Source organism: Musa acuminata, chromosome BXJ1-10 (assembly GCF_036884655.1).
Source record: "Musa acuminata AAA Group cultivar baxijiao chromosome BXJ1-10, Cavendish_Baxijiao_AAA, whole genome shotgun sequence".
Taxonomy (NCBI): domain Eukaryota; kingdom Viridiplantae; phylum Streptophyta; class Magnoliopsida; order Zingiberales; family Musaceae; genus Musa; species Musa acuminata.
Window position 1 is genome coordinate 28,702,760 of NC_088336.1, and position 22,271 is coordinate 28,725,030.

General features: G+C 40.2%; 3 protein-coding genes across 5 annotated transcripts; all 3 read left to right on the top strand.

Moving 5' to 3' along the window:
• The first annotated feature begins 640 nt into the window (after positions 1–640).
• On the top strand, positions 641–2,213 carry LOC135595986 (bZIP transcription factor 44-like). The gene has a single exon (XM_065087581.1). It carries the CDS (start codon positions 1,382–1,384, stop codon positions 1,844–1,846), a length of 465 nt encoding a protein of 154 aa, XP_064943653.1. The 5' UTR covers positions 641–1,381; the 3' UTR covers positions 1,847–2,213.
• Positions 2,214–5,768: 3,555 nt separating this feature from the next.
• LOC135595049 (protein CASPARIAN STRIP INTEGRITY FACTOR 1-like) lies at positions 5,769–8,087 on the top strand. Its single transcript, XM_065085553.1, has 3 exons — positions 5,769–6,306; positions 7,315–7,370; positions 7,670–8,087. The coding sequence occupies exons 1-3, from the start codon at positions 6,153–6,155 to the stop codon at positions 7,808–7,810; spliced, it is 351 nt and encodes a 116-aa protein (XP_064941625.1). The 5' UTR covers positions 5,769–6,152; the 3' UTR covers positions 7,811–8,087.
• A 6,519-nt stretch (positions 8,088–14,606) lies between these two features.
• On the top strand, positions 14,607–20,920 carry LOC135595987 (uncharacterized). Of its 3 annotated transcripts, none has more exons than XM_065087582.1 (5): positions 14,608–15,031; positions 16,392–16,410; positions 16,498–16,854; positions 19,222–19,256; positions 19,363–20,920. In XM_065087582.1, exons 3-5 carry the CDS (start codon positions 16,524–16,526, stop codon positions 20,455–20,457), a joined length of 1,461 nt encoding a protein of 486 aa, XP_064943654.1. In that variant the 5' UTR covers positions 14,608–15,031; positions 16,392–16,410; positions 16,498–16,523; the 3' UTR covers positions 20,458–20,920. The 3 variants fall into 3 exon arrangements, with proteins under 3 accessions (XP_064943655.1, XP_064943654.1, XP_064943656.1); XM_065087584.1 differs by having other exon boundaries at positions 16,601–16,854; XM_065087583.1 differs by having other exon boundaries at positions 14,607–15,031; positions 16,392–16,854.
• The last annotated feature ends 1,351 nt before the right edge of the window (positions 20,921–22,271 follow it).

A 22,271-nucleotide genomic window follows, 5' to 3' on the forward strand; every position in this document is an offset into this window, starting at 1 on the left:
ATGCATTCAGATAATTTAACATACGTCGAAGGGAATGCAGCATGTTTTGAGTGATGGTACTAGGATGAAAAATGAGCAAGCTACGAAGGCCGGAGTCCAATAACTTCTCCACGTAGTCTGGTCTGACGATGAAAAATATCGGGAGAACGTAGATGGAGTGGCCTTCTTCTTACAAGTTTCCAGAAAAGCGCATGACATTTTTTTTCCTTTATTCGATGAAAAATCATCAGATAGATAATTGCAAGAGATGGAAAAAAAAAGAAAGGGAAGGGAGAGAGAGAGAGAGAGAGAGAGGAAGGAGACGCTGTTAAAACCTGTGCGCTCAGACGATGGTGGTAAGATTATGACTTCTGCAATTACCGATGGATTGCGTGTTCGGTCCAATAAATGAGAGGAAAAGGGCGCCCGCCGTCTGTCTGTCTGTCGAAAAATACCAATATATTATTATTATGAGAATAAAATAATTGTTTGTTATTAATTGAGAATAAAATAGTTGGAAGTTTAATTGCTCTGGGCTGTGCTGTCCAGCTGGAATTGGATTCTTGTGGGAGAGCCCATTTCCACCCAACATGCCCCAACAACAACCTCTCTCTCCCTCTCTCTCTTCATCAACATTTTAGATCTCCGTTCTCCCAGATTCTGCTTCTATAAATCCCACTCTCTTGGACAACCAATGCCTCTTCCCCTCGCCTTTCTTGCTTCTCATTTTCCACCTCCCATTTCTCTGTTTCCATCTTCTTAAATACTCAGCTTCTGCTGCTCTCTTCCCTGTTCTCTCTTCTCTTCCACCTCCTCTGGTTTCCTCCTCCTGTCTTCGACGTAGGAAACTGCCTTCCGTCCCACCACCTATTCCCCTGGAGCTTGGATTATTTGCTCTCTAAATCTAAACTCCCTCCTGACAAATCTAACTTCTTCGTGGCTGCTCCTGCCAATATTCTCATCTTTCTTTCTGCCAAGATTCATCACAAAATCTGATTTCTTTTTGCCACATCTTTCGGCTTCCGGAGTTCGGCCTACCTCCTCAGAAAACGTTTTCCTCTGTCGACACATGCAGAACAGGCTGCTCTTGATGTTTCTGATAGATGTCGCCTATCCTAAGTGAGATCCTCCTTTCGGGGTTTATGATAAATTCCACACTCAGGCGCCGGACGCATTTGGTTCAGTCCTTCTCAGTGGTGTTCCTTTACTGGTTCTACGTTTTCTCATAAACTTGTTTTCAGATCATACCACCTATATCTCTATATATTTTCCTATTACCTACTTACCGTCTACATACAATCTCGATCGCAATAATAATCCTCTGCTCAATATCTTTTGGGGTGTTGCATTTCCATTGATAATAATTAAGAAAACTAGTGTATATATAGTTCTGTTAGGTCTCATGGCCTCTCCTAGTGCTACTTCTTCCGGTTCGAGCCGGATTGGGCAGTCCCAGTCCGAGGAGGACCTGCAGGCTTTGATGAACCAGAGGAAGCAGAAGCGAATGCTGTCGAACCGGGAGTCAGCGCGCCGCTCCAGAATGAGGAAACAGAAGCATTTGGATGATCTAACGGCGCAGGTGAGCCAGCTGAGGAAGGAGAACGGCCAGATCCTGACCGCCCTCAGCGTCACCACGCAGCACTACGTCGGCGTGGAAGCCGAGAACTCCGTGCTCAGGGCCCAAACGATGGAACTCACCGCAACGCTGCAGTCACTGAGTCAGATCCTTCACTACATGCGTGGTATCGGCAGCGCCATCGGTGACTTGGTTCAGCCGTCGGATAGCTTCGTGAGGCCATGGAACTTGATGGGTGCGAACCAGCCCATGATGATGGCCTCCGCAGACACGTCTCAGCTGTACTGTTAGACCGCTATCACGGGGGCCTCAGGAGGGACCCTTTCTTTTTTGGACTGATCTTTTTGGTGGTGTAATTCGTGATGCATCATGGTCCTATGCTACCGTGATGTTCACTATCTCGGGGTGTGATCGAGGGATGGGCAGAAGAAGAACATCTCGAACCCTAAGAATCTCTTTGGTGTGGACCAGTGAGTGAAGATAAAAAAGAAGAAGAAATTAAAGACGGAAGGAAAACCACGGAGGTGGAGAAGTGACCTTAACAGGGAACTGTGCACCCAAGTTTTTATTCTGGTCTCCATGTCATGTGGGTTACTATCCAAAGCAGCCGAGTGTAATCCTTCTCTTTGTTTTCTATCTAATACTGGCTTATAGTGTATTGCTCTCTCTCTTTCTCACAAGTAATTCCCGAGGTGAGATGCAAAAAGGTGCTTTGTTTGAAAACATCAAGATTGCGTATATGCATGGATTATACCATCCAAGGAGTACTGCTTGGATGGTTGACATTCAAAATGCTTCTTTCCACCGTCAGATCCTCAGACAAATTGTTCTCTCTCTTTCTCTATATATAAATATTCATTTACGAACGTGAAAAATAGATGCAGAAGGTAGTCGATCTTAAGTGGACAGAAGTGCTTAATGGGTGGTTCCTTTAGAAGTGCTCTTGATCATGATATTAATGTTGGTTGCATCGTTTGGTCCATGTACTTACTTAGCTGAGAGCTACGTAAATAATAATAAATATTTATTTATTTATTTTAAAGATATTAACTAGTTTAATCGGTAAAAAAATAATAATATATTACAAAATTATGAGCCGGAATTTCATCTTCATTATTTATTCTTATAATAATAATATTATTATTATTATTATTATTATTTTTATTTTTCCGTCTTGGGACATGATAACTTGTTGTCCTTGTCATGTTTGGCGTGGCGAGCGGGTGGACCACTGAATGCTGATGGCCCTGCTTTAAGTACGATGGTGTCGACCCATATAGCTTTCCTTTGGTCCACCTTACCAATATTATATCATATACATCTAACATCTGGAAGCGAACTCGATAGAAAAATAGCTGAACCCTCGCCCAATCTTTTTACCTATCAGCAGAGATATGGCCAAAACCTCTCCTCGTTTGTCTCAAAACAGAAATCTAAGATCAACAGCTTTCTCGAAGCACAGGTATTTGATATTGCTTATTTAATGCATTTAGGTATGCGTAAGTTTAATGTATGCAATTTGATCGCCTTCCCTTTCGGCCACTGTTGCCTGCCCCTCCATCCGTCGATTAAATTAGATAGATTTAGCACATCAACGTCGACAAAGGCTGTCACGTTCAAATTCATACGAGACGGGAAGTTGTCAGACTTCTTTAGAATACAAGAAGCACTGCGAGCCTTCTTCAACATCGAGAAAGCTATTAACCGAGCGATGCATCGAGTTAAACACAAAGTTGGGTATTTTAAGGTATTAATCGGTAATCTTCTCTCGCCTTTATTATGATTCTGAAAGAGTTCTCCATGTTACAACTTTTTTATTCAATTAAAAGAAAAAAGAGACTTCTTTTTTCCATAAACGTATTGGCATCTTCATGCTACTATCTGTAATCTAGACGAACCTTGGATGAACGTGTGTTCAGAAGTTGACGAAATTTCTGCAGCCCACATCGAGCTCCACGGACGGTGGGCTGCACTCTGGTGGAACTTGTGATCTACACACTAGTACCGCCGACGCATGTCACGATGACGAAGTGACTTTGGTCGCATTGCTGGTTCAGATCGATGGCCTCGAGGCCAGTTGAGGCGAGAAGGAATCAGAAGGCCACCGCCTCGTGTAGTGGCTTTGTATTCCTGCGAGCTTTTTGCTTGTGGAAACTCGTACGACTCTGCACCACCAAAAGAGCGAGCCTCGACCGTTTGGTGGCCATGGCGTGATGAGCAGTTGGGAGGAAGGTGAAGTGAGGCCGAGAAAAGCTGATGGTGGTGGGTGGATAAGTGCTCACGCAACCACTGTGCGCAGAGCCTTCTTAGGACAGACACACGGAGAGGGCTCGGGACCGCTGTGTCACGCAATCCTATTTGAAGTGGCCCAACCACTAGGTCAGAACCAGTCGGCAGGAAAGATGAACGTTCGAGTGTTACAGCCACAGAGATGGTGGAAGTGGTAGCGACGCCATGAGAAACAAAACGACCCTTCCCGTCCTTGCTCTTTCGCTTCGACCGCTTTTTCTGATAACGACCACTTGAGGAGTCCTTCGTTTGTGTTCGATGATGATGCGGAAACGAAAAGAAATCCTGTTTATGCATGGTTGGTGCGGGCTGACCAACGCATGAGAATTCTATCTCTCATGCTCGTCGACATGAGAATTCTATCCGGACAGAACATTGTTCATTCTATCCCATGGATCATTTTTCAGAACAAGCTCATCCCATATAAACATGAAGGCACGTTCAACTTTCTGCCCCGGCCCGTAAAACTCTAGCCCACATTCCTACGTTCCCACTCTGGACTTGTACAAAGGCTCTTCTTAACAGGTATATGGTCTCCGTTCATGAAAAAGCTGCTAGCAGCGAGACAAATGCCCAGTCAACGGATGTGCTGTCTGAGACACGGGTGAGATAGATTAACGCAGATGTTGCATAGAAAGAAAAAGGCCGAATAGAGTGAGGGACGGGATGCAGCTTGTTATCTGCAACTGCTGCAAGTCCTCTCGAGAGATACAGTAACTATCGAGAAATCTAGGCTTTTAGAGTTTGTGGATCACGATCTGACTGGTCGAATCATGTCATGTTGCATCAGAAGCCTGGGGTCAATCAAGCTCGGTCTGTGAGTTGCTGGAATCTCAGCGTTTCGATGGGTCGTGCACGGCTCACCCTACGTTACTGCTGCGCAAGAGAAGGGGAACTTTGGTCGCATGTTCTTGCACATGTGCTACAGCACGATATATAGTGTCTCTAGAAAAAGATTCCAAGCTACTTTAAACTGTAGAAATTTTTTTTAATATATATATATTATATTCTAATTTCTGTGGGTTAAAACTGAGTGAGCCTTCATATTCATGTGAAAAACGAGTCTAAATAATTTGAAAAGGGAAATTGCTTTTATTACCTCCTCCAAAATGTGAGTGTCTCCCCCAAATCGCTTTCCATTTATAGAAAACCACATTCCAGGAGTTGCACTGGCACACACCGCACACGTGTCCAGGCCATAAGCCCTGCCTTGGATTTCTTCTCTCTCTCTCTCTCTTTCCACGCGATCGTTCCTTGTCGGTTACTATATTTAGGCGAAAGATACTTTTGGTGCGCAGCTCAGCATCGGACGACGCAGCACTCAGCCATCGCATGACTGTGATTATTGTAGATAACATAATAGTGGTCAAGTCACTTTCCATAAAGTTAATTACATTAAAACCCACTTTCTGAGACTAAAGGCATCGGAATATTAAAACCTTACGCATCACTTCATTCTCCACCGTTGTCTTCCAGCGGGGTGGTCGGTTCCATGTCCTTGTCCTCGTCGATGATTTGAAGCACTACGCATCCACTTCGTTTACTTTTTATACACTCTCTGGTCCTCTTTAGGTGAAACGATGATCCCCAAGGTTACAGTGCATCGCACTCACGCATGGCACCCGCCTTTCTCTTTTGTATGGGTCGGCTTGCTGCTGCAGTAGCTTCCAAGCCACTTTGATAGCCGCGAATATGTCACTACGGCTCCTCTTGTTTCGAAGAAAAGCCAGTCCCCTCTCTTCGTTAGACTACGACAGAACGTGGTGGTTCCCTTGAAGAATAAATGTTCCTCCCATCCCTCGCCTCCCTGCACGTACCAACATACTTAAGCGTCTAATATCAATTTCAAGAAAGAAGGCAACCAAATAGTCTTACACTACATATACATCGGGCTTTGTTTGAAATAAGTAAAGAGTTGAGGACACCCAGTAGCACCACCACTGCTTTATTCTTCAAGCAGCCGGTTCTCTGAAAACAATGCTTATTCTATGGTGGTTGATGGCTTAAATCTCAAGCATGCTGCGGTGTTGCCATCTCGATGACTTGCACGCGCTGAAGTCAGTCTCGGAGAGAGAGAGAGAGAGAGAGAGAGAGTCGCTTATGGCTACTATCTAAGCTCCTAATGCTCCATGGAGAAAGTACTGTCTCTCCACTTTTTCTACGTTTAACTTAAAACTGAGAGTCCAGTGGGATTCGCCTTGTCACGTTTAAAGAATTGACTCTCCAACGCACCCGATCTCTCACCCGTTCTTCGCCAACCAACGCTGCTGGTTGCATTCCATTCCGAAGCCTCGCTTCTTATCTATCTATGCGCTCGGAGAAGGAGGAGAAGGAGAAGAAGGAAAGGAAGAATTTGCGACGGAGTTCAGGGAAGTTTTCCATCATGGTCTTCGTGGCTCCCAAGAAGCTCACTGTCCTCCTAATTATCGTCTTGGCTTCACTTCCATCCATTGCATTGGCAGGCAAGTCTTTTGGGTAATTTCCATTCTCCTAGCGTAATAGGCTCCATGCTGGTTAGAGTAATGCAGAGAACAATACATTCTGCAATATGATCAAGTCGAAGCACACACCAAAATTAGTTTACTTGACAGGTTCACCTGATTTTTTTTCTTGTCGCTATTACGGACACAGCCTTCGTTAACAAACATAAACTTGTCCTTCGCTAATCGAGAAGGACAAGTTTCTCCTACTTCTTTTTTGTTTCTTTCGTTTGAACCGAGGACTACTTACTAAAAGAAGCATCAAGAGCGTGGAAATGAAAGCAGAAGGAAGAAGAAACAAGGGCTCAGAATAGATGAAGGAGAAGTTTGATATATGGCGCGCTTAAACAGCTTTAATCACGCATCCAATATCAAAACCATCTTTTATAAGTAGCGTTTAATATCTGTACCTTTTTCTGCTTCTCGTAAAAATGACAAATGCTACGCAGAGATAGTCATCATCAAATAAACCGATCATAATATGTTTCTTAACCCTTTCTTTTAGACTTTAGTAAGCTCCTCAATACGTGTAGTAAGCATATCTTGATGGATCCTTTATAAATGTTTAGCTTCTTTTCTCTAGCTACTACCTCATATACGTCTCGCAAGCTCCTCAATGCTATCTATATATGAAGTATGAGGTACTAGAAAAAAAGAAGCTAATGCATTTATTAAGGATCTACCAAGAATCCAGAATCAGAAGCTAAGCACTTTGTATATGGAACGCTCGCTAGTTTTCCATTTCCAGTGTGTAAGATGCAGCTTTCTTTTTCTAGGAGAATATAACGAAAATGTATGGATGGTCACCCACCCCAAGTGACAACATCCACACCGTCAACGAAACAGCTATAAACTTTGAGAACATTTACTCGCAAACTACATTCTTGATATGATTTTTTATTATTATTTTAACTTTAAATTGTAGTAACGTATGAGGAAAAATATTCAATAGGTTTTGTATGCACGCTTCATTTGTAATGGATTTTGCAGGGCGGCAAACAAGGATTTTTGGTAAATACGCAGCACCAGCGGGGTCCACGATGAAGGTAGATATCCGTCAAATCTAATTATAATTCTGAGGTATATACGTACATACCGATGATGACTAAGAAACAGAACGAGAGGCAAACGAGAATTGTGAAGTAGAGAGAGGTGTGGTTCCAGTAGATCACACAAACTCCTAAAATCATGCCAAAAGAAGAGCCAAGTAAGAAGGCGTTAGCCAGAGGAAAAATCCTTGTTTTGCGTCTTCTCACTTGAGTGATTACGTATCACTAGTTAGACAATTTCAGTTTATCTTTCTTCTTATATTTCTTTTGACAAAGCTTTTTTGCATTGACGGCAGGATTTATCCAAGCATGGGTTGCACCAGCAACAAATCTCCATTGTTCATTACAGGATTCTCAAAGTCAATACAAAAGACTACGGAAGCTACGATCCTTCTCCATCTCTTTCCAAGCCTCCTTTCAAGCTCATACCCAACTGATCTAATCGAAGTTGCTTGGTCTTGGGGAACAACACTTGGTTACTTCGAGCTAATGCTTTCATTATATGTGATCTATAGTTAAGTACTGTTTGGTTCCTAAGATATGTATCGGAAGTTACTGTCTTGAGATACAAATTTATGCTCATGTCCCTTCCGTTTCCATGTGAATATGTCATGTGTGATGAAGCAAAATGTATTAGATGCTACAATGGATGATCTAAGTTACCCACACATTATTCTTACAATAAACCTCTTTGCTTTACATGTACTTGGATTAGATCATTCCATGAACATGGAAGAAGGTTTCAATTGCTTTCGAACCGTGGTTTTCAATTTTGCTTCAATGATGTTTATATATATATATATATTAACAGGATAAATAAAGTACTTAGTCGGTTCCTATCCTAGTCCAAAAACAAGTGCTTGCCTTCTTACGGGTATTAAAAAATTCGAGCGATTTCCCCTGGATTAAAAAATGTCAAGAGACGTTTGAGAAGTTGAAACTTGCCAAGTTGTCATGACTCTCATCCATTCCACGTGAGGTTCTTAACCTCTATTTTGCTACCATGGAGCAAGCTACTAGCTCGATAATGGTGTGAGACAACTCGTGAGTCAAAAGACTCATTTATTATGTCAACCATATACTAAGTGGAGTCGAGGAGTGATACCTCTCTAACGAGAGGTTGGCTTTTATGCTTGTATTGGTGGTAAGAAAGCTTCATCCTTATTTTTAAGTGCATCCTATACAGGTGATCATCAATCAACTACTCAAACAAATCCTTGCACTATTTGATATCTCAGGACAGATGTTAAGATGGTTGGTAGAGCTGGATGAGTTCGACATCTAATATATATCGAGGGTTGCCATTAAGGCTCAAGCGTCAATGGATTTCATATTGGACTTGACACCCTAGCCCTAGGATGAAGCCGACAAGCATGGACCCTGTTCGTAGACAACTATATCACATTTGAAAGGGGTGGCACTAGACTTATCCTAAAAGGCCCATACAAGTAGATATATGTGGAAGCTTTAGTTGCGAGTTCAAAATCTCCAATAATGAGGTTGAATATGAAGTATTTCTCTTAGGGCTTTGACTCGCCCGAGAACTCTAGGTGTAGGAGTTAACAATGTTTAGTAATTCATAACTAGTCATGAGCTAAGTTGACAAGAGCTATAAGGCAAAAGATGAAAAAAATGGAGAAGTACCTTACCGAGATGTAATGTTTAGCCCAAAGCTTCTCCTGACTCAATATATTATATGTACCTTGTGTAGAAAATACCCAAGTTGATGCATTAGCCAGGTTAGCCTTCAACCAAGCCCCAAGGGAGGGCTGGCTAGTAGTCGAAATGCTACGTACTCAAACCATTAAAGATTATGACATGGCCATAACTGAGGAGGAACATGCTAGTCATAAGTGTCCTGTAAGCCAATCACGTGAATGATAACACGTGTGACTTGACACACGACTTTTTTGTTTATTATTATTATTTGATATTTTATCATTTTATATTACTTGTTACTTGAATATATTGTGATGGCAATGGATCTGTACAATAGGAATCAGATCATGATGAGATTACGATAATATGACCGATTCGCCTTTAAATAGAGATACTAAATAATCCTGGTTATAGATTACTCGAGAGGGACATCGAGATAACTGGACAAACTAGTGTGTTGTATACCCGTCTATATAATTGATGCAGTTGGTCTCATAGTTGCTCGTGTGAGGACACTAGAGATACAATACATGTGCTCATTGAAGAATGAGTTTATCGACATACGAAATGCTGGATGGTTGATAATGTCTTATTGTCAGACAGCGATTCCGTAGTCTTATTGGTATATCTGGTCCTTAGACTTGAGACACCAAAGATGCCTTGTTTGAGTACTTCACTCTTTGATACCAGACTTATAAGTCTGGAGATTCCAGATCTAGTACAATCAGTCATCGAGAGGTATAGCAAACTTTATGAAGACTATTGAGTGTCGATAAAGGATCATCTGATCTCGTTGTCATAAGAGGAATATCCCATGTATTCTCACTTAGACAAATCCCTAGCTATGGTCATTCAGATTGAGAGAGAAAGAGTTCTCCGTGAGAATTTGAAGACTGAGACTCGAGTAGAAATCATATAGGTCTGACAGTACCATGCCCGATATATGATCTTTGGGATTTTAGATAGATTAAAGACTATAGGTATACAATAACTGAAGATAGACAAGTCCAACGAATTGGATTCCCCTATATCTTCTGGGGACTGCGACGTAATGACTTAGTACGTCCGCAGTCGATGAATCGAGTAAATTATTATGAAGATAATAATTCATTAAGCTGAAAGGAGTTCTGACATGAATGACTCGTGACCAGCTCAATATTAGGCTTAGAGGGTCACATACATATGTTAGGCGTTGCGATGAGTAGAGGTTCGGATATAAGATATTCGTTAGAGCCCTTATCTTATTGGATATCGAATAAGCCTCTGAATTATTGGATTATATGAATGAGATCTAATAAGAGCCAATGAGAAATCATTGGATAGAGATCCACTAATCCAAGAAGCTTGAGTTGTTGGATGGAGATCTAATACATAATATGACAGGATTCATTAGAGTTATGTTAACAGGGGACCTCTATAAATAAGAGAGAACCAATGGTTTATAGGTTAGAGTCTCTTTGGTTTGTCATCTCCTATTCTTCTCTCATTCTCCTCCTCAGATAGTAGGCCTAGAGATTTGAGGAGCATCGTCGCAGCTCTACTATGTGGATCACTGCTAGAGATGATGATACTTGACCTCATTCACTCTCTCCTGGAGATATGTAGGGATTCAAGGATATACGATCTCCCTAAGTAACATAATATTTAATATACATGATTTTAAGTTTCATGAATTTTGGTTACCAATCTTCGTATGATGACAAACACATCTTTGGAAAATTTGAGTATTTTATTTAATGTTATTATGCTGCGCATATGATGTCGCCTCCTAGATTTCCCTACAGAACCGGGTTGGATCGACGAGATCCTATGCTATGAGATAAACGAGACATTCCTTGTTGATCCCGCAGTGGCTTAAAGGGTCAGGTGTCATCGAGCATAGTATTACATAATTAAAGATTGCCTATATCGAAGGTCGTTCAACTAATCTTTCCTTAGGTTCCTAACACCGTAAGAAGCTAACAAGGTGCTTGTTGAGGTGCATAAAGTTGTTTGTAGGGAGCACATAAGTGAATATACCCTTGTATTCAAGGTGCTTTAATAGGGGTTCTACTAGTCGATGTTATGTAATGACACGATCTATGTCCAGAGATGCCACTAGTGCCAAAACTTTGTTGAGGTATTACACTAGCCAACAGTCCATTTGAGCCTAATCGATTATACAAGACGCTTTGCCCAATGGGGCATGGACATCTTAGAACCATTTTTACTAACTTCTAACTAGCGAAGGTTCCTCACCGTGGGAGTAGACTATTTTATGAAGTGGGTGAAGGTCGAGTCGTTAGCTTCAATGATTGAGTAACAAGTTGAGAGGTTTGTATGAAATAATATCATTACTTGCTTCTGCTAGTCATAGGTGCCCTACAAGCCAATCACGTGAGTGATGACACGTATGACTTAATACGTAGTCTTTTTATTATTATTATTATTTACCATTTTATCACTTTATATTGTCTATTGCTTGAATATATTGTGATGTCCATAGATCTATACAAATGAGAATTAGATCATGATGAGATCATGATAATGATACCGATTCGCCTTTAAATATAGATCCTAAATAATCCCGGTCATATGTTACTCGAGAGGGACATAGAGATAACCAGACAAACTAGTGTGTTGTATACTCGTTCATATGATAGATGCAGCTGGTCTTATAGCTGCTCATGTGTGGTCACTAAGAATATAATACATGTTTTCATTGGAAAATGAGTTTATTGATTGATCCGCTTACATAATATTGGATGGTTAATAATGTTTTATTATTAGACAACGATTCTGTTAGTCTTAGTGGTATATTTGGTCCTTAGACTTGAGACACCAAGGATGTCCTATATGAGTACTCTACTCTTTGATACCAGACTTATAAGTCTAGAGGTTCTAGATCTAGCACATTCGATAATCGGGAGTAATAGTCAAACTTACAAAGACTATTGAGCATTAAAAGGATTGAAAGGGGCACTGCTCACTCTAAAGCCCTCCTGAGCGACTTAGTAGCCACTTTTACCTTTGCATAATCGGAAACAAGTGACAAATCAGAATAATGTCGATACATTGGTATTCCATGATAAATACTATAAAAAAATGCCATGAGTTGAGCATTATTTGGGAAGACAATATTCCTTGTTATTGAAGACATAACGTTATCATTGGGTGAAAAGGAAGACGAATGCTCGCCTCAAGGCCATTACAAGTAGAAAGACCTTGGGATAGAATCAAAAGGTTACTAAACGAGTCGAAAAACTTGCAGGTCAAACTTGGTCAAGATAAAATACCTAGTTCAAAGGCGATTAAAGATAGATGCTTTTACCACCGAATCACGACCATGAGAACTCCTTATAAACTCAACATCCCAGCCCCTTATAAACTCTAATATTGCTAGGGTGGAGGAGGACATGACCTCCTCCACCCGTGCACTATTAAAAAATGTACCACAAACCTCGATCGACTAGCGACTAGAGGATCGAGAATAACATGAATAAGAAAGAAGAGATATCCCGACTAGTGTTCGGTAAGTAGAACTAATGTGGAGATGAAGGACTTAATAATTGACCCGCTTTATTAGGAATCAAGGTGAGAGGGGAGATGCTCCTAAGGAGGCCTTGGGAGTAAGGTTCAGAACTCTTAAGGCTCAAATGAAGGATTTAACCTCAAATTATGAGAGGAGAGGATTTATAAGGAGGAGACATGTGTCTCTCCTCCTATGATTAAGATAAGTATTCCATCGGGGGTAGATCCTAAGAGGCTTGCCATGGCGAGAAGGTTTCAGACATGCCACAATAGATAGAGGACTTAAAATCTATCATGACAGAGAGAGGACTCAAAATCTACCATGGCGAAGAGAGGATATGAAATATTGCCACAGTAGAGTAAGAACTGAAAGATTGCTATGACAAGAAGATCCAAAATCTACTATGATGGAGAAGATACTCAAAATCCTCCATGAAGAAGGAAGAATTTGAAGACTGCCATGGTGGAAAAATCTAAAATCCACTATGATAGAGAGGACATTAAAATTCCACCACGGTGGAGGAATAATTTGAATAACACCATGACGAAAAAATTTGAAATCTGTCACGATAGAGTGGGGACTTGAAATCCGCCATGGTATAGGTACAGAGCCAAATGAGCATGAGATGTATGAGTCAAAAAATCTAACCCGCACTAGGGTAAACCCACCGTGGTAGAGATGCAGGGTCAAATGAGCCTAAGGCGTGTAAGTTAAGAAATCTGACCCACACGAGAATAAACCTGCCACAATGGAGACATAGATCTAAATGAGCTTGAGGCATTTGAGTTGAGAAAGCCGATCCACGTAGGGACAAAACCACCATCATGGAGGTGTAAAGCCAAATGCACCTAAGATGCATGAGTTAGGAAATCCAACTCACGCTAAGGTAAATCCATCATGACGGAGGCCCAAGGCCAAATGCGCCCAAGACATGTGAGTTGGGAAACCTGACTCATACCAAGGTAAATCTATCACAATATAGGCAAAATACCAAATGTGCCCAAGATGCATGAGTCGGGAAACATGACTCGCATCAAGGAAAATCCACTAATATGGAGGCGCGAGGCCTTATGCGCCCGAGACAAGTGAATTGAGAAACTCGACCTGTGCCAAGATAAATCCGTTATAGCATATGCGCAAGGTCAAATGCATCTTAAGATGTATGAGTCGGGAAACTTGACTCACACTAAGACAAATTCACTATGACGAAGGCATAAGGACAAATGAGCTTTAGACGTGAGTCAAGAACCTTAACTCATGTAAAATGAAATTCACTACGACGAAAGCACAAGCCTAACATGCCCGATACACCTAAGTTAGAAAAACCTAACCCGCAAGATAAGATTCTGAATACTTTCATACCATATAAACTAAATGACGCGCTACGAATTCCTCTTGCAAGAGTCGTGAAGCATACATTCGAGGAGAGACAAATGATAAGGAATCAACTATCTTCAAACACGTGATTGCTACATGAGATCCAAGTTACCTTTCACCTATCTAGATATGTAAACAAATATTCAACGTAGGAAAATATAAGCTTTCTTTTTTATTTATTGTGAAAAGAAAGATAATCATAAGTTTACTTTTATTTCCTTTATGATAAAGAAGACAATCCAAGCCTTCCCTTTATCATTAAATAAAAAATATTTTAAATATTTTTTTTCTTTTAACTATTCAAATTTATTTTTAGAAATCTTGGATTATTAAATTCAGCATCGAAGGGATTGAGTCGGATGCTTTTTCAACTTCGATTTGTACGTAGATGATATCTCGGGAGCATGATATTTATATCTCAAAAATATTATAGATAATTTACGTATATGGGTTCGGACTACGTTAGCCCGACGAAGAAATCAACTGTTTTTTTCCTTAACACATGAATTTTTTTATTTCATAATTACGAAAATAACACAAACCCACGATCACGATATTTTCCGATAAGTATGTCGGACCCCTGACACGAGTCCGGGTTTCTCGCTCAGACGCTGTTTAAGTGGACCCACATCAGCGGCGAGTGAAGATCGGCGGGTCTGCTCCCTAACGTGCTCGTTCCCGTCTCTTATGTACACACCCGATCGCTCTCAGCCACACCCGTATCCTCTCCCTCTCTCAAACCCTACCAACAAGCGGAGGGTAGACGAAGCGAAGCGGGCGGAAAGTAGATGCCCTAGTTTTCTCCTTATATGGGAGCTTGGGTTTTCGATCGAAGAGAGGAGAGAATAGGATAGGATAGGAGAGCAATAGGGGAGGCGTTGCTTCGGTCTTCTCTCGGTTTCTCCGCGAGGCCGAGGACCCGTGGAGAGTGGAGCAATCCGCGGGTTGGATCCGAAACCCCCGAGCTTACTTGGCTGATCCCGAAGCCGGCGGCGGCGGGGCTTGCCTTGACCTGATCGACCTGATGCTCTCGTATCGTAGTTTCGGATGCCATAGGCTTGATTTGTTCGTGCTTTCTTTCGCTCACCAATCGGGTTCTTCAGCCCTTGAGGTGCAACTCTGTTTATTGCGAAAAATACTTTTTCTTTCTGTTTTTCTTTTGTAAAAAATCGGAAATTCCCAACTCGAGTAGTTCTTTAGTTTTGTTATTTTATAAAATTGAGATTGTAACTGCAAGTTTTGGTACTTAGAGAAGATAGCCTAACTAAGTAGGTGATGTGTTGCCTCCTTCGGATCATATAGTTTTGGGTTTAATCGAAGCCTTTTCATGTCGACAACTTGGACTTCCTTATGCCATCTGATCCGAAGAAACTCATCTTCACGCCACAATAGCTTTTATCTGCTTAAAGGGCTTATCATCCTTTCTTTTGGTTTGTAGATGTATCGTAAAATACTGAATCGTCAAAATCGAAATTTTACAGGAATTTGTTTTCTTTCAATCCTTCCTTTGTTATTTTTTTTTTCGGTGGCGATTTCTCAAGGAGCAACGAGAAAATAGTTGGAATTCTACTAGTTTCTATCTGAATTTTTGTTGAGATAAACTTTTTAACTTCTTTTAGTTACTTTTTTTTACTGCTTGTTAAGTAATGATAAGTGCTAAGTGTATCTGCTGATGATTAGAACTATAATCTCAAAAGAGTCCCTTTTCTCTGGCTTAAAATTTCCTTGTTTGATTTGTTGTTGATGATTCGAACTGTTACTTCACAAGACTCCCATTTTTGGGTTACACTTTTCTTGGTTTGTCTTGCTATTGATTTTTCACTGTTTTCCTTTTTTTTTCAACTAATTGATGGAAAGGGGAAATAGAATTTTACTATGAGAAAAAGTTGGAGGATTTGTGGACTACATATTCAACCTAAATTTCTACTAGTTTGATGCATGACTGGCTCATCAAGGCAATCAGGGCAAGTGACTTTTAGCTTTACATATGATGCCTCATGCCTATTACAAAATTTTATAGTTTACGCCTTTTTTTTTTTTCTTGGTGGTCACCTTCTATCATCCATGATAAGATTGATGATCCTTTTACAGTGGTACACTGTTGGAATATCTCTCTCTCTCTCTCTCTCTCTCTCTCTCTCTCTCTCTCTCTCTCCCTCTGTGTGTGTGTGTGCATATGTACTTGTCTGACTGACTTGAGGTCAATGGCTGATTTAAATGTTTAATCTAGCAAGCTCTGAGAAAAAATTGACAGAGTTCAACATTTCTTGCATCTCCCAATTTGAAATAGGCCGGATGAGTTTTCAAATTGTATACCCTTCTAGTATGGTGCCTCCTTTTGTTAACTAACCTCTGTGGTTCTAGTTGATGCTTGCTATTATTCTCTCAAGTTTTGAATAATTTGTTTCGTAAATTTTCATTTATGTTGTTCTGCAGCATCTTAATACTTGGCATGCATATTCTTTTTGTAGGAATAGCTGGAGATTGAAGGTATGACGTTCTCTTTTGAGTCTCTACATAATCGGGAACAAGCCTGTGACTTCTGTTTGTAAATTCAATCTTATTCTAATTTCTTAGAAAAGAAATTCAGTACCAGAACCAACATGGGGGCCAATTGTTGTGTGGCTGTGAAAGACAAACCCCTGCCGAGCCCAGCTCAGTTTGATGTTTCAACATATAGGAACATTAGACGCTCTCCTACTTGGAGCTTTCGGTGGGACAACCGAACACACATAGAGGATGCCATGGATAATGCTGCTCAATTTTCTCATCATCATAGTGGGAATGTTGGACCTCAGATTAGGAGCGAGTCACCCACTGAAGCTGAAAGCCTTTTTGTCAGTGGTAGTCCATCAGATGCTTTCCATTTAGAAAAGTGGCATGAATCTCCAATTAGGTCTGGGAGTGCTGGGAAGTTGAAAGATGTTTCTGCAGGTAAATATGCCATAGTTCTTCTCTCTTGCTTGATGTAGTGGTATGTTTTTCATTGTAAAAGAAGAGGATTAAGGTAATAGAAATTTAGTGTTAAATCCTCTTTGTTGAAAGAGTTTGAGATGGAAATTGGATGTCTATATATGTGTTTTCTTTATAGATATTTAATCTCCTTTTTATTGTTTACTTATCTAGATCCATAGAATGTGATCAGGCCCAATCTTCACAATCAAACTGTCTTTTTTCAATTAAACCCAGATTATTTATGTCTAGTACTATTTATGCCTTGATACAGAATTTGGAGTTACGTACATACAACTTTATGAAAGGCTGCATTTTCATCAAAAAAATTAATTATTTAATCAGCAGCTTTATAGATTTTGCTTGGTATTAGAACTCTTAAACATGTTCTTGCAGAGATCTGTCAGTACATCAGTAGTGCTGGATGCATTTTCACTCTGTGTTCTTGCAACTCAATATAAATGCAGACAGATTCTACCAAAGATATCTCATACTGGTTCCGCCTATGATCCCTCACTGTTACACGTCAAAAAAACTTAGTTGAACAAAGTGCATATGTTTAGCCTGGTAGGTTGTCTGAAAAATTAAGTAATATTATACCCTTCATAGACTACCAGTGGGATATGCTGCTTATGGATAATGTTTTACTGGGATTTTTCTTTGGTGGTTTACTGTAAAGTGGAAATCTTAGTGGTATTGATGGTTTTAGTCTGAGAGATAGTCTTGTTAAAACATGTGTCCAAAGGATGTTTTAACTTTTAATAAAGGAGTATGTATGATTTCGGGAAAATATCATGAGGACAAATCAGCTTTATGATTTTGGGAAGATAGAGGATGTAAGTAATACGCTGCAATATGGTTTTATGATTTTTCTTGGGGTCTTTATAAAACTATATGCTTTGGAGGTGTGGCAGTTGCAAATGTTATCTTAGGAAAGAAGGTTCATAGTTTTCTTTAATTGGTTCACTTCCTATCAGACTTTTTTCTCTCAGATGAAACTAACCTTGGGCTATATGCTTTAGCAGCTAAGTCATGTGCAATTGTTATGTTAGTACTGAAGGTTCATAAATCAAACCTTGGGTGAGGACCAAAAGGTTCAGAAAATACGTTTGAATTTTCTGTACAATTAATGAAGGTTTGACCTAATGCCCAAGTCAGTACGAAACGGGCTGACCGGTATATGGACAAGTCTGTTTCGGATGGTATGTAGAAAACTAACCTGGTATTGGTCGGTATCGATTGTGTATGGGTCGATACGATTGAAACTCAATAATGACCAATCGATACAGGTTGGTAATAGTCAGATTGACTGACCCATGACGGGTCAAATCTAGCCCTAATAGTCAAATTGATCAGTGGCGCCTCCTTTGGGATTTTGAATCCTCTCCCTCCTTCACTTGCTCATGCACACTCTCATTCACTCTCTCATTCTCACACACTCACTTATTATTAAAATTCCTAATCGGTGATTAGTGGTAATCAAGCTCTAGATTAGTGATTAAAGTTCCTAATAAAAAAGTTAAATTCAAATTTACCTTCTTATAACCTATATTTTTTATTCATTTATGGTTTAGACACATTTTATTCTTATTTAAATATGATTTATATACCAATAAATTAGGAAAAAACTTTAAATGATTTTTTTGAATTTCCAATCATTTTTTGGAAAACCAGTATTACCAATGCACCATGTGTTGTAAGTTGGAGTCGATCTGTATGTACTAGTTCGTCCAGTGATCGATACACCGAGTCAGCATGATACCGTGTTCCTTGCAATTAACAACTACTTTTTTGCTATAATATTCACAAGATGGTCGATTCGTCACATACTTTGATGAAGCAGTTACTCGTAATTTTGCAGTGGGATGTGAAGAAAGGGGTCGCTTTAAATACCTAAGTTTCTCTACCTAAGCACATAGTTGGATAGTACTGCAGGTGGATAAAGTTGAAGAAATACTGTGAGAAGAATGCTGAAAAATTGCTTTAGTTGAAAGGATGTGATTAAAGATGTCATCTTCGTTCCACAATACCAAAAAAATATCTTGCACATTTTTTAGTATATAAACTGTTCCTATTAAAATGACGTGGGAAGTATTTTTTCACATACAAGTGGTATGTCTTTATGTTTATTTATGTAAATACATCATATGTATTTGCTGATTGTGCATCCGGATCAAAAACTTGGGTAGTAATACGTGATCTCTAGGACTTTGATGAGGACATTTGTCTGTTGCTGTTTCTATAAGTAAACCAGTCTTCCACTTCTAATAACTTGATACTACAATTGTCTGTGATTTCTTGGAAATTTTAATTTTTGGCATTTCATCTAATATTCTTTTTATCTTACAGATGATCAGTCCATCAAAAGCAATTCATCCCGCAAGGTGAGATCGAATAAACAAAACTAGTTCATTCTGATTGACCAAGCTTTATGGTGATGAAACTTTAGAATTTACTTAGTCTCATGGTACCATTTTATTCAATATTCAGAGTAAGGGCTCCCTTAAGTTGTCGTACTTTGCAAGTGCTCCAGACGTCAAATTTTCGAAATCAGTGCCTTCAACTCCTTCCTCATCTTCATACAAGGCAGATCCATCATCTTCCAGGAGCTGTTCTCTACCATCTGATCCAACTTCGTCAAGGAAGGCATGCCAATCCCCAGGCTGTCAACTCTCTTGGCAGATATCTGACGGCAGCAGGATACCATCTCTTCATTCCCTTGATGAGAACAGAAAAATATCAGTTTCAGTGCCTTCAACTCCTTCCTCATCTTCGTTCCAAGCAGATCCATCATCGTCTACGAGTTGTTTTGTACCCTTAGATCCTACTTCATCGAGGAGGGCATGCCAATCACCAGGCTTTCAACTCTGTCGCCAGATCTCAGATAGCAGGATACCATCTCTTCAATCCCTTAATGAGAACAGTTCTCCCGAAGGAAGGCACTCTTTTGTGCTCTCTTTCCGCAGCAATGAATTGTCTACAGGAGGTTCTCATGGTGAGTCTTCTGATGGATGGTCGATGCGGACCTTTTCTGAGCTTGTGGCTTCCTCAAATAGGGAGAGATGGTCATTTGACAGTGATAATCTTACCTCCAGTAGCAGCAAAATAACAGGATCAAATCCTCAGCAGACAACACAAGTCTCTCCTGATCAGCCGACTTGCAAAGTATGCTCGAAGCTATTAATGGAGCATTGTGTGGTTGCTGTTTTGGTTTGTGGACATATTTACCATGCTGAATGCTTGGAGAAAATGACGACTGAAATTGACCGCTATGATCCAACATGCCCTGTCTGTACACATGGAGAAAAATCTGCAGCAAAGCTATTTAAGAAAGCTGAAACGAAGGCTAGAAACAAGCTCTCCAGAATTGGAGTAGCTGACAATGAACCACATGGAGATGCTATCTGTGATCGTCATAAGAAGGTTGGTGACGGACCCAAGATGGGTGCCAGTTCTAGCACCCAATCGTCTTTTGGCAGGTCATTTTTGAGGCAACGTTTCTCTATTGGTAGATCTTCACGGTCAACAACTGAAAATGAATCTAACAGGAAGAAAGGCTTCTGGGAAAGATACTGGAGGGAATGATTGTAGCCTTGCCATCATTCTGGTAATGGTTCAAATTCATATATCATATTTGTCCAAGAGCACAAGCAGGAAAAGCATATACTTGTGATCTGCGCACCCAGCTATATTCTCCATGAAAACGGGAAAAAGAAAAACAATGTTTCTGTTAATATGGTATGGTAGAAGCGAAACTTATATAGTTCAGGTGGTACAGAGAACTAGCAGTGAAGTTCCAGGCCTTCTTTCTCTCTCTCTCTGAAAAGTTATATTAGTTGAGCCCACCGTTAATATTTCTGTGGGCTCGTTTTTATTGTTCATGTTATATCTTTGCTTAAAAACTGAAGTTAAATAAGTCGTGGTAGTATAATCTGATGTGATAGTCTAGACATGTCCCGCTGTGTTGATGAGCATGTGTCACACGGAACTGTGCTCGAGATGTTCGTTCAATGACAGGAGGTGCAATTAATCATTAGCTATTGCTTTACTTTGATGCGGTGCTTCTGCATCTGATCTTTGCTAATTTGTATGTGCAGTGGGTCGGTTGTATGCGGTACTGGTCGTACAGGTCGATCGTTCATAAATGTACCTCAGAAGGATATATGAGTTAGTGTTTGTTAGTTGCGATCTCCCTCCATTGGCTTTCTAGATATAAAACTTTATCCCCGCTTGAATACTATTTGATTCTAACCATTCACTATGAAGGATCGGATTCAGAAATCCCTTAACTCGATCGTCGTCAAAGAAAGGTACTAGAAGAAATTTAGGAAGAAGAAAGAAAAAGAAATAAGAACCGTATCAATCAACCACTGAGTGGGTTTCCATTTATCAAACTTCAAATTATGATCGGATAAGCAGACTAACAATCTTTTAATGAGACTGCAAGTAAACGTCCAATGACTCAATAGACGGTGCAAGGGGTAAAAAAAAACGATCGAATCACACACACACACACACACACTCCTACAAGCCGTACTAAGGATCATAAAGTTTGACCCATATAACTCCCTCTTCCTGACGAATTGACTTTGAAAACTCAAAGTGCCCGAGTTCTACCGCACCATGGTAGATAACGCTAAATGTCAATAACTAAAAGAAAATCATATTAATCGGTAACTAATAAATTACATAATGTCAATCGTAAGTAATAAATTACATTATATATATATATATATATATATATATATATATATATATATATATATATATATATATATATATATATATATGGAAGTCCAAGCAAGCCCCCCACTTGAGGATGCAAGAACATTGCCTTGAATATGTCCATGGTTTGGTGTCGACTCTTCATTTCCAATCTCCTTGGCCTTTTGATTCTCGAATGCAGTACCTATGCCCGACGCGGGTGGTGCTTCCTCTTCGTCTCAGGTTTAATGTGGTGGCAGCAGGAGAAGCCACGGCAAGCAGCTGCTTGGTTTCTAGATTCTCCAAAGAAATCTTGATTGGCTTCCCAACCAGAGGAGGTTATTATGTAAAGGACAACTAGCTCGGTGCATCCAATCATTTCTTTGTGTATAAGAGATCAAGATCTTGTGCTCGTGTTCCCTTTGTGGTTAGAGTAGGATCTATACAAAAGTTGTGCATTTTTAGATGAGAATTATACAGCAAATTTTAAGGTGGAAAATGTGAAAGCGATACGCTGAGAGAGGCGGAAGCATAATGAGTTCAATAGTTTGGGTCCTCCCGGGATCGATCATGCTTAGCTTGCTCTCCGTAGGCTTCCTTCCTGGTAGCAGAGTCTTTTGGAATCATTCACTTGCCGACACTTCCTCCGGGTGTATTCCTGCTTGCGCATCTGAATGCTCGGACGTACGCGCATG

Bases quoted from the DNA above. Each gene is read 5' to 3' on its own strand.
- LOC135595986 (XM_065087581.1), top strand. From the start codon at position 1,382: ATGGCCTCTCCTAGTGCTACTTCTTCCGGTTCGAGCCGGATTGGGCAG.
- LOC135595049 (XM_065085553.1), top strand. From the start codon at position 6,153: ATGCGCTCGGAGAAGGAGGAGAAGGAGAAGAAGGAAAGGAAGAATTTG. The intron at 6,307-7,314 runs GCAAGTCTTTTG...TGGATTTTGCAG, and splicing joins TCCATCCATTGCATTGGCAG to GGCGGCAAACAAGGATTTTT. The intron at 7,371-7,669 runs GTAGATATCCGT...CATTGACGGCAG, and splicing joins CAGCGGGGTCCACGATGAAG to GATTTATCCAAGCATGGGTT.
- LOC135595987 (XM_065087583.1), top strand. From the start codon at position 16,524: ATGGGGGCCAATTGTTGTGTGGCTGTGAAAGACAAACCCCTGCCGAGC. The intron at 16,855-19,221 runs GTAAATATGCCA...TTTATCTTACAG, and splicing joins GTTGAAAGATGTTTCTGCAG to ATGATCAGTCCATCAAAAGC. The intron at 19,257-19,362 runs GTGAGATCGAAT...TTCAATATTCAG, and splicing joins AAAGCAATTCATCCCGCAAG to AGTAAGGGCTCCCTTAAGTT.